The following is a 12882-nucleotide window of genomic DNA, read 5'->3' as shown; positions in this document are numbered from 1 at the left end:
CCACTTTTAGAAATCATATAAACATAAATAACCCAAAGAAGTTTAGAAATTAATAATTCATCTTTATTATATAATTAAAAAAATAATTGTATGTTTTTAAAATGCAAATCCCACCAAATCTTATCAAATTTGATGGATTTAGATATACTCATTGAAATCCCATGAAATCTAATAAAATTCTAAATAAATTCGAATTTTTTTTGAATCACTTTGCCAAAAAGTAAAAATAGAATTTTAAAATCCAAATATTACGAAATCTTCCCAAATCGCAACAAACACACTGTTTGTTAATGGCTATAAATAAACGGCTTGCCAGTGAAACAAGTAAAAAGGTCCAAAGGAAATCAATTAAATATAATTAGGAGGAAAAAAAAAAGAAAAAATTACGAACGCTGTAATATCCGGGAGAGGAGAATGGGAAGCTTGCAAAAGGAAGAGCTGCAAAGTGGTGGGAGGAACAGCCACGGCCGGGTAGTCTCCGTGGCGGGGACACCTCCCGCCGGCGGCGTGATCTCCGACAGCAAACGTTTTGATGGTGAAGAAGAATACCATGTGCAACGGGTGCCTTTCTTCTCTCTCCATATTTAAGATTGTTTTCTCCTCATAAATTTTCCTTTTTTGATTGGTGATTTCGTCAAAGAAATTCCAAGAATAATTTAGTGCATTAATGAGAACTTTCCTTACGGCTTTCGAAAAATTTATGGGAAATCTTTAGGAGAAATTTGAACGATTTAATATTTGTTGAAATGGATCTTGATTTATGTTTCGGAAACTACGATACAGAAACCAGGATGGAGAAACTTCTTGTCGTATGTTGGCCCAGGTTTCTTGGTTTCTTTAGCTTACCTCGATCCTGGAAACTGTAAGTCTCACCAATTATTCAACACGCTCTTTTATTCATTTATTATTATTTGCTAACGATAATTAATACTTCATGCAATTCTTTCAATTTTCATTGTGACAGTGGAAACCGATTTACAAGCAGGAGCAAACCATGGATATGAAGTAATTAGTCAACTCTGTACTCACATATATATTTTTTTTACAAATAAATACACACACACACACAAATATATACACACACACACACATGACAGATCTTATTTTTCTGTATTTTATTAATGAATTTTGCAGTTACTATGGGTGGTCCTCATCGGATTAATATTTGCTCTCATAATTCAATCCCTTGCCGCAAATCTTGGAGTTAGCACAGGTCAGATTTAAGGATTTCTAGCATAAAATCGATATTTAATTATATATATATATATAATAATGAGTTTTTGGGCTTGGTTTTATTTTGATCTTCAGGCAAACACTTGTCTGAGTTATGCAAAGCGGAGTACCCGACACTGGTGAGATATTGTTTATGGCTGCTGGCTGAGGTTGCCGTCATAGCTGCAGACATTCCCGAAGGTAAGTACTTGCATAAGTTGTATATCAGTTTTTTTTATATAATTTTATTATTAAATGGAATACTTTCAATATAGATTATTATAATTTTTTTGCGCACATGTTAAAAATTATATTTTTGATCATATATGTTTATAATCAGTTTATGATTTTGGTTATATAGATTATCAAATTTCAATATTAGTTAATTATCTCTCGATTTTTGACGATTTTACTTCTTTTTCATTAAGAATACTTATGTATTCAGCACAAGATTAGAAAAATGATTAAAATTATCGTGAGTGTGTGCAATTGCAATTGCAAGTGTTTGTGTGTTGTTCTTGGTTTAGGCCTTTTGGGCATTTTTCACCGTTTCAAGTGAAGCAGTGACATTAAATTAAATTATTTTTTTATGTTTTTTTTAGGGAAAAGCGACTTTTACGGTAAATTAAAGATGCATGAATCTTCTCAATATGATAAATGCTAGAAATTAATAATTGTAATAATTCATTAAAATTTTGGACAGTGATTGGGACGGCATTTGCTCTCAACATATTGTTTCACATACCAGTTTGGGTTGGGGTGCTGTGCACCGGCTGCAGCACGCTCCTCTTGATCGGGCTCCAAAGATATGGGGTAGGTCAAGATTAATTCAGAAATTCGGACACACTGAAAATATAATATCTTTAAAGGAAACTTAATTTGTTATACATTTAACTTTTTAAAATTAAACCCTTTTTTTCCCGAGTAATTTTAAATCACTGACTTATATACGCTTATATCTTTGCTTAATTTTTTTAGTTTTTTGGATCTAAAATCGGGTTCGATTCAACCTACTCTTATATTAGACACGATAAGATATATATTAACAAAAATAAAAGAAAACGACAAACTTTTTCTTATCATTTTGAAGTATTTGATAATGAATTTTAATGTGTGTAATATGAACTTTATTCACGGAACTAAAACCTAGGACAAATCAACTTGAATATTAAATTTATAATTTTTCCTAACAATTTAGGTATCCTGCAAATGAATTAAATATAACACTAGTAATAATAGTTAATATACTATACGAACCACTCCCGCAATAAACAATAGAGGCTTGAGTCTGTTTTTTTATGCACCACTTACGACAAACAGATGTAAACAATTCAGACAATATAGCATTCACTATTCACGCAAATCGATATATTAATCACATAACAATAATATCTCGGGAGGCGAACAGGTAAAATTAAAGGTAAGAATTCGGATGGTGTTTAAAAAGATTCCATTTCTTTCAATTATAACGACTCTTTAGAATAAATAATTTTTTGGATTTTAAAATTATTTTTTAAAGAAAGGGTTTGATCCCCCACCATCTTTAACTCATATACATAAATCATTACTATGTTTTCAATATACCCTTCTTATATATATCGTTGTAGTTTTGTTACCGTAGATTATGATGAATTTCAAATATTACTTTTTATCTCGAATAAATTGAACATTGGAACAGGTGAGAAAACTGGAACTTTTAATAGCAACGTTAGTATTCGTGATGGCGGCTTGCTTTTTCGGGGAGTTGAGTTATGTCAAGCCTCCCGCAGCCGCTGTGATGAAAGGAATGTTTGTGCCTAAGCTTAAAGGCCAAGGTGCCACTGGCGATGCTATTGCGCTGCTTGGGGCTCTAGTCATGCCGTACGATATATGAAGTTTCTTTACTTTAAAAAAAAAAACGAAGAAGAAAAGATAATAATTTTATTGATTTATTTAATCGATTTATACACATGCAGGCATAATCTTTTCCTTCATTCTGCACTTGTCCTCTCGAGGAAGATACCCAACTCAGTCCGAGGCATCAATGTAAGTCAAAATTGTAGATTATTCTCTCAAATAGTTTGATCCAGGAGATTAGTTGGGGACAACTATATATTCCAAATAAAAGAATTCGTAACTCCTACTTGAAATCTTTTAAAATATATTTGACCCAACTATATATAAATTTTTATATTTTATAACCTAACCTATGGTTCTTATCATGTTTTGTCAACATGCCTATGAAAAGAGATAATATATAGTAGATGAATTATGAAGTTAAAGTTTTTTTTAATTATCATTGTTGACTTCTCAAGAGAATTATGACAATAATACAGTCATTCATTAATTGAATGGAGAGACACGTGACAATGCTATAAACATTTAGACAGTGCGCAGATCCCAAATAATTTGACAATCGATTTTATGAATGTCAGGATGCATGCCGATACTTTTTGATCGAGAGTGGATTTGCACTCTTCGTAGCCTTTCTGATCAATGTTGCAATCATTTCTGTATCTGCCGCGGTTTGCTTGGCCGACGATCTCTCCGATGTTAATGCAGATATTTGCCAGGATTTAACACTCAATTCTGCTTCGTTCCTGCTCAAGGTCACTCAAATTTTTTGAATAAACTGAAATAAATTATAATATATATGACTGCTTTTTAATTAATATAATATATATTTTTTTGTACGTGGTGGTAACAGAATGTTTTGGGTAAGTCAAGTTCAACTGTTTATGCAATTGCATTGCTAGCCTCGGGACAAAGTTCTACGATTACTGGCACTTATGCGGGACAATTCATCATGCAGGTACGTACGTACAAGTAGATAAAACTTTTGGTTACTTTAAATTGTACATAGCTTACAGCCTCGAATCCACAAGATTGTACCACAAGCAAGATTAATACGATATATAATTTTTATAGAGTTTTAAGAAAACGATTAATCTATATTAAATAAGTTGCTGATGATCAACGAATCGATGATTAAGTGGGAAACAAAAAGATACTTCATTTTTATACTTGGAATTTCATCAGGGTTTCTTGGATCTCAAGATGAGAAAATGGCTTAGAAATTTGGTGACGAGGTGCATTGCTATAACACCCAGTCTAATTGTTTCAATCGTTGGAGGATCTCATGCAGCTGGCCGATTAATCATCATTGCATCGGTTTGTACTCATAATTTATTTAAGAAATTACTCTGAGTTTTAAAACTATATCAAATTATATAATCTTCAAATTCAAATAATATTTCATATCGTATTTCTTTTTTTGTTTTTGCAGATGATATTGTCTTTTGAACTTCCTTTTGCTCTTATCCCACTTCTTAAATTTAGCAGCACATCCACCAAGATGGGACCTCACAAGAATTCGATTTATGTAAGTTTATCGTACTAGTATAACATGTGTTTTTATTAAATTTTTCTCAAGATTTTAGTGGATGTAATCACATATATGAAAAAATGACAGATTATCGTGATATCATGGATATTGGGGCTTGGAATCATAGGCATCAACATCTACTATCTAAGCACAGCATTTGTGGATTGGATTATCCACAATAGTTTGCCCAAAATCGGGAATGTGTTCATCGGAATCGTCGTATTCCCACTCATGGCGATCTACATAATATCGGTGATCTATCTTATGTTCCGAAAAGACAAGGTCGTGACGTTCGTCGAGCCGGCGAAGTTCGACCCAGTGACTCAAACCCAAATGGAGGGTGGGCACTTGAGCACAAGTGGAAGAGTTGAAATGCAACAAGTTCCATTTAGAGAGGACCTTGCGGATATCCCACTGCCCCAATAAATTTGTTTTTCCAAGAAAATAGGGGATGAAGATCATTTTTATATTTACAAGGAAGTTTGTACTTGTTTTGTAAGAATTTAAAGTTGTAGTAGCCTAATGGACCATGATATATTATGTTGTGCAATTACTTTGGATAAAATAAAATCAAGTTTTGAATTAAAATGTGCATGGCAAGTAAAATATTAATTTGATTATATCTGTCTCGTTTATTTGTAGAATTTGAACAAGTGTACCAAATCAAGGTAATCATCCTGGTTGATTGATAAAACCATCCCATGACTTACATAAAATTCATAAAACTATCAAGGTAATAAATTTTTTTCTAGCAAATTATGTAAATGAATTATAAATGTAGAGGAATTGAAAATCAAATTTTCAAAAGTCTTATTTAAAATATTTTGAAATGCAATTTTTTTTTGAATAATTATACTAACGATTTATAATTCTTTTCTTTTCTTTTAATTTTAACATTAGAAACTTATTCTTCCGGTATATATTTTGTTACCAACAAACATATATACTTTGTGCGTGTTTAAAGTTAAAATTATGAAGAATTTTTTTTAAAACTTGCTACATTTGTGGATGAAAAAAAAATTAAATCTTGTCAAATCTAAAAATCTCCACAAGATTTTCAAGAACATTGGGACGAATAATCATGAAAAGAATGGAAAAGACTATTGGGATGAATAAATTTTGAAGTGAGTTCCACAATATTTTCAAGAACAAAATTATGTGGTATAGAATTTTTAAATCATACCGACGTCTCAATTTTTTGGAGTTTTCATTAATATAATTATGGAATATTTAGGGATTTTTACAGCCAACTCTCATGGGAAGCCAGTATGGGAGTCGGCAGCGCCAACAAATGGCAATTGCTTTTCTTTGTGTCGATTCTATTTCGATGGGAACTTGATGATTTCGCTCTTCTCATGTCGCACACACGAAGTGAGCAAACCTATCCCAGTCTATGCATCACTTTAATTTATGATAGACCAGATTTAGTCCCAGATAACGATCCAAGCATTTGATGACCAGGAGAAGACAGAGAATTCGAAGACGGATCAAACGTAGTATCAGAACCAGATGATGATGCTTGAATAGATGAAACGGGCATCCTTGGTCCGATCCCATAAATGCCCTGTAGCTGCATGGGTGACAGATGTAGATATAATGGTTGATTATTGTGATACCGTGAAACAAAGGGCTGTTCAGTTCCTCGAATTTGTAGCATACTATTTCCGTTTAAGATGGCAGAACCAACTGCAGGTAGGCCCACAGTTTGAGATATGACTGTTGCTCCAAATTGAGCTGACATTACCAGAGACCTCTCTGCAGCAATCCTCTGCCGTGTCCTTTCCATCTGTTCACACTCTCTCATTAATAATATCTCTGCTTCCGCAAATTGCTTCAACTTCAGCTCTAATCTCTTCAACTGAAAGAACAGAGAGAATTTGAAGTGTAATAAACTTAACCATATCCCATATATAGATGCCATTTTACGTGCACCAAGCATTAGGAACATGTATGTAAATGTCATGAATAAGTGCAGGAGAAATCAATACTTGGTTTATCATCTCACATGCCCATTGGTCAATGGACATAAAATGAGCCAATAGAGGCCAGTATGAATCTTACGATGAACTCTACTGACGAGGGACTAGTTCCTATTCACGAACTAAGTGGTTTTTTTACTAATATATAGTGAGAATTAGAACCTGATTCACATCCAAGAATGCTTTAAGTTGCTTTTAATAATCTGATCGAGTTTTGGTTGCACGGGAAAACACTAAAGTTACAGGGTTCTAAATTAAACAAAAGATTGCTGAAATCGGGTTCAGAAAATTAAATAGTATCCTGAAATCATCTTTAATACATTTATGTGATCAACCATGCTTTACTTTTTGTCTCAATACACCATAGAAAATATTTAAAACCAGTACCATCACACAGAGAGAGCACCACCACTCAATTTAGATCCTGTTTGTAAGTTTTTCCACAGCGAAGAAAAGAATGAAAGGAAAAAATAAAATACTCAATTGCCAAAAAAACGACTTAATTCAACTTATCAAATCGTTTCAATACCTAAATGAGTAGAGAAATAAGAGGATAAACTAATTCTAAAAACGCTACACAATTTGAGCCAACCATTACCTGATGATTTATAATATTAGCAGATAACAGCTGGATTTCACACTCTTCATGATCAGCAAAAAGTTTTGCCTTTAAAGCCGCAGCAGAAAGACCATAATTTGCAGCAGCTAGCACTTTTTCAGCAGATAATGGAATACCTTCAGCATCTTGTCTGCTCAAAGGACCTTCAGAGAAGGCCATTAGTGAGATTAACAGAAGAAAGTAGACTACTTGTATAATTTAAAAGGTAATTTTTTTGCTATTTGTGATATCTCCATGTGGACTCCCTTCCATGGCACCATCCTTAGATAGTGCTGCCAAGGATTCGTGGGCGCAGGCAGCAGCCACTTTTGGCCCTAGAGCAGAAGCCAAAAAGGCCACCTGGAAACAGCATAAGATCCAATTTATAAGAATGGGTAGGGAGAAGTTCCATGAAAAGTGCTGAAGAAGAAAACATCGATACTTTAAAAATGTCAGATGCTGTGTTTGAATTAGGACAAATGCAAAAATAAGAAAAAGAGCAACTCAAATGGAATCATGGTGGCATCAAAATTAACAGAACTAATTTTCTGCCGAAACCTAATATACATTTACAAAATGAGAATCTAGTTGAGTTCTGCCCAAACATGATCGAAACAAGGGGAAGTAAAGCATCCCGGTATATTCATCTTAATCCTATCATAGAAGTGGCAGAGGGAATTAGGAAAAGTTTTGAAGACTAGCATGAGTGCTGTGTGAATACAATATTATTTGTTCAACAAAAGGAAATTTAAGAACCATAGGAACCTTTCAACAGTGAAAATAAAAACAATGGAAATGTCGACAAAGATTACTGGAAATGAGAGAAAGGATTGTTACAAAAAACATGTAAAAGTATGAATTCTAGGAGAAACAACCTACCAGACACATTAATGGATTCCAGATATTTTTAAAAGGGAATTTTCTTTCAAAATCACCACCTCGCAGGCTGTTTCCTGCATCATAATGGAAATTTCAGATGTGATTTCATAGAACTTCCTCGACGCACAAAAATCATATTCAGTTTATAGCACCCACTGTATGAATTTGCATCCGATTTTCCACGACCATCGTGACTCATTAGCTTTGATACACCAGATGTGCTCAGAACACCAATACTTGCTAGAGTTCATCATCTAAAGGCAGACGGACAAAATGAAGGATGCACTGTGCTTTTGACTTGGAGCCAACGTGCTCCGCAATTTTATTCCAGTTTTCTTTATACAGCTCCATTCCCTCCAGCAGGAGTAAAGTTTCGTGGTAATTCCAACAATCTCCATCTACATCTCCAAAATCCTTTAGGGAATCAGCTTTAACGAAATCCAGGCTGGAGTGACCCATGATAAATCTTCCCTCGTGAAAACAATCCATGCACATCAGTGTATCAACCTGTAAGAAACACATAAAAAAAACACACAACACCCAGTCACTGGATAAGAAATGTAGTCCTTTGTATTTTGTAAAAGACATTTTAAATTTGGTCAGTCGCCAATTAACAGGAATTTCTTGGTTTGCAGCTCGGTAATCCGCAAACAACAGTTATAGTTAGAATCAAGTTCCAACAGCATTATCCACAAAGATGGCAGTAGATGGAATCAAGCTACACTATAATGACAGTGCCCATTATTTTCTAAAAGGATGTCACAAACTAAACAAATGTGGACAATCAAACAAAATGCTCTCTGGCAAGCAAAACTACTTGATATTGGATACACCATATTTCAAGGTAGGTGAAGGACAACAAGACGCAGGCATAAAGGTCCATAAAAGTGAGTTAAAACTTCAAAATACATCAGTTACCTCCTTCACCGACTGATAATACACCATAGAAATAGACCGAGAACAACAATTGCACTGACTCACAGATAATTGTTCTCGGATACTACTGTCAAAATCAAAATCCTCGTCATGCTGAAGTGCAAGTTCTGGACAAACATCAGTCTCCTTAAGGCTACATTTAGGTTTTTCAAACAGGATCAAGCTATCTATAGATTTCAAAGCAGTTGAAGGCGCACAAAGTTCAAGGTTTAAGTCCTCGCATAAATAGGTTTCATCCTTCCGCATGTCATGCTTAGGAGGAACTGCACAATAGTTGATAATCCCCCAATGATATAGAAACCTAACAATTCGAGTTAAATCATCTATACTTGTATCATTTAATAGCCCCTGGCAGTCAACTACTGATAGGTGTTTTTCTGGGTTCTCCAGATAGTTCGCAACGATAAAATTCCGAATCGCCATATATTTTGCAGGAGTATGTTCTGCAGACCTCCCAGAGAAAAAGTGTGGCACTACTTGTCTCTCCAATCTATGCACTGAGTTTGGTGAAATCCAATCTGCTCACGAAAAGGAACAAAATTAGAATGCGGATGAGTACACATCCCCTTTTCCAAATCTTAGAGTAGTGCAAGATGTATAAGTACCTTTAAGAATAAGTTGGCCCATTTTAACAAAGTGACTATCAATTGAAATAGATTTTGCAGTGCTTTTAACTGAACATGAGTTCAAGTAACCATTCACTTTATCAATTTCTTTAAACTTATTTTAAATAGCTTATAAGCTCTTGTATTTTAAAAGTTGTTTTATAATAATAATGCAAATGATTTAAAACTAGCAAGCAATCTAAATCTAAAAAAAAGTTAAATGGATAAAAAAAATTATGAATGGATTATTTTTTTTAGTAAATAAAAAAACAGTAAACTGTCAATGTTATTTTTAATTTATTCAAGTAAAATTAACAAAAATAATTGTGATGATTTATTTAACATGTGAACAATTGCATGCAAAATTAATGTAATTAATGATAATAAAATACTGAAAGAAAATTTAAGATGATAAGACGAAAAAAGATAAAGTTTTTGTGCCGATGAAATATGAGAAGATACATATGGCATATTATAAATTATTTCGAGAATTTATTGTAGTCTTTTAAATTATTAAAATAAGATCTTAAAAAATAAGCCAGGAAAACCAATTTTTTTTTCAAGTAGCATATTACTATCATTCAGCTTATTTTATAATCTTATAAGCTCCTCTACACCTTTTTACCAAACATTTTTGTAAAGATCATGAACCGTTTTGATGTGCTTATAAGCTCAGTCATGCACCATCTTCCTAAAAACATTATAGAATCGAGTTAGATAAGACAAAGTGAACAACCTGAATGTACTGGCACAACATGGACAGGACCTGCACTCCCAAGCCTTTTAATGACTCCACTGCCTGGAGCAATGCGAGGTGGTGTGATCACATATGACCCGTCCCCACTCCCGCTTGCAGTCTCCTCAATGGGGATCCCAGATAAAACTGGATTGTCCCGTGAAATGGATGATAGTGCCTGCAGTTGTCCATAAGAAATGTTCTCCAGTGCTGCTATCACACCAACTCTCCTTTCTCCCTTTCTTGCAGCCCTTTCTGCTTCCAAAATTTCAAAGACGGACAAGTGGGGACTGATCACCACCCTCTTAATTGCAACAGGGAATTCACAAATTCTCAATCCACATTCTCCCAATTTTTCGATACCTTTCTCTGGTGACATATGGGTGATTCTATCTGCATTTTGACTATGAGGGTCATCTTCAGTGTCCAGGCGGTTTGGCAGTGGATCCACGTCGGGGTCATCGTCGTTCTCACTGTCCTCGAATGCATACGAGTTATCAGATTCTTTTAATTTATATTTCCGAGCAGCTGCGTATTCCCTCTTCCGCTTGCTCCACCTTGCCCTGGCCTCTTAAACATAGGCAAACACAACAAAAGGATAAGAGAATGAAGCGCAGCTATTAAATCTTTTTCACTTCAATGACAATCAATCAGAAGAGTAAAGGGCGTTATATATTTCGTAACACAAAACGAATCACATTCCATGATGGCAAATGCGCGCTTAAAATAACGTACACTAGACAAAACATTTTTTGTCAACTTTTAACGGGTTATTTTGTTTTGTAACCCTGGTCAACAGATTCAGCTTCATTTTCACCGAAGGCTCCCAGAAGATGAACTTCCACGCACGAATAAAAAACCAAAATTACCGATTGAATTTAACAAACTGCTGTTATGCACATCAGCCTCTAAGGTTTTAGCTCAATGTCAAGAACACTTTTAAAATAAACCAAAGAAACCATAAATCTCGTTAATTTCGAGTTTAACTAACAGGCAAGCACTGTGAAAGCACGGATACCGTTACAGAAGAAGAAGGAATCTTTGTAGAGAGTAACCTACGGAGGAAGCTGGCATTGCTGACGCGGAAATCTGAGAGAAATATTAGGAGGGTTTTTGAGGTTTAAGGAAGAATGAAAGGTTCGTGGGGTCTATGGGATTTGGTGAGGTGGCGGGCGGAGATTTCAGTGTGTCAAGTGTGTGAGAGTGATGAGACGCAGAGGGAGAACGGGGACGGGGGGAGGAGCATGTATCTCAGATTCTCATTCCATCAGTGGAGAAAGTAAAAAATTCAATTTGATCCGAAATCCTATTTTTATCATTTTGCAAAGTGATTCAAAAAAAAATTTATATTTGTTTAGAATTTTATGGGATTTCAATGAGTATATCCAAATCCCATCAAATTTGATAGGATTTGGTGGGATTTGGATTTTAAAAACATATAATTATTTTTTTATCCAAATCTCATCAAATTTGATAAGATTTCTAAGGGTAGTTTAGTAAAATTTTAAAATTCCAAATTCGAATTTTTTTTTTACTAAACAAGAAATGGATTTTTAAATATCATTTTCAAATTTTAAACCAAACACCAAATGGAATTTCAAATACTTGAATTTCCAATTTCAAATCCAAATATAAATCGAAATCGAAATCCAAATTCATATTTATAAAGAACCAAACACACTGTAAGGAGATAAAACATATGCAAATTTATATAGATTAGTGTTGTATAAATTTTTTATAATTAATTTGATTTATATATAAACGAAATTCATGTCATAATTATAAAAATTAGTCAATTATAAAAGAGGGTTATGTCATAATTGTAAAAAATAATGAGAGACTAAACTTCAATTTGAAATAATTAATTANTCATCTCTGTGTTCACAAATGAGGTAACACTCACTTACTATATATGATGAAACATATCAAAATTATATATATAATAGGTGAATGTCACCTCATTAGTGAAAATATAGATGGATACGATTGATAGACATTATAACAAAACTATATATGTGTGTATATATGAATCCATCCCTTAAAATCTTGAATAAAAATAAAACTAAAGAAACACTTTAAAAATAATAACTACTTTACAAATCAATTCTTGACCATATTACATCCCACTTTTGATAATTTAAATTTTCCCTCACTTTAAATTAGTGCTTTCATTTTACACCTAAACTAATAAATTTTTCCCTAACCCATCCACGCTATAATGAGTTCCAATTCTTCCCGTTTGTTTTGAGCTTGTGGAAGGATTGTTACAATTAAACATAAATATCATCTCAAATTTGAAATTTTGATGATATATATGTTATTAGTAGAGTTGAAAACGAGTCGAACTCTCGTGAGTAGCTCGATCTCATAATCGAGCTGAGCTCGAGTATTTTATGAATGTACGACATATATATATATATATTTAAAAATTTTAAAATTAATTTTAAAAAATTTTGAAATCGAGTTCTTCGAGATCGAGCTCAAGTAACTCGATACATTATCGAGTTGAGCTCGAGCTCGAAAATTAATACTTGAGTCAAGTCGAGTCGAGTCGAGTTGAATTTTTTTTTTTT

At 33.6% G+C, this 12882-nt stretch overlaps 1 protein-coding gene and 1 pseudogene across 1 annotated transcript; one reads left to right on the top strand and one right to left on the bottom strand.

Moving 5' to 3' along the window:
• Positions 1–313: 313 nt before the first annotated feature.
• LOC140982901 (metal transporter Nramp7.2-like) lies at positions 314–5170 on the top strand. Its single transcript, XM_073449682.1, has 13 exons — positions 314–561; positions 784–862; positions 965–1005; positions 1135–1213; positions 1309–1413; positions 1916–2025; positions 2891–3072; positions 3168–3237; positions 3627–3800; positions 3899–4003; positions 4231–4362; positions 4478–4573; positions 4664–5170. Exons 1-13 carry the CDS (start codon positions 415–417, stop codon positions 5000–5002), a joined length of 1659 nt encoding a protein of 552 aa, XP_073305783.1. The 5' UTR covers positions 314–414; the 3' UTR covers positions 5003–5170.
• A 529-nt stretch (positions 5171–5699) lies between these two features.
• Positions 5700–11582, bottom strand: LOC140982900 (SWI/SNF complex subunit SWI3C-like; annotated as a pseudogene).
• Between the last annotated feature and the right edge of the window lie 1300 nt (positions 11583–12882).

This window comes from Primulina huaijiensis, chromosome 8 (assembly GCF_012295235.1).
Source record: "Primulina huaijiensis isolate GDHJ02 chromosome 8, ASM1229523v2, whole genome shotgun sequence".
Taxonomy (NCBI): Eukaryota; Viridiplantae; Streptophyta; class Magnoliopsida; order Lamiales; family Gesneriaceae; genus Primulina; species Primulina huaijiensis.
The sequence above is the reverse complement of the archived record's forward strand: the minus strand, read 5'-3'. Positions and strand labels throughout refer to the sequence as shown.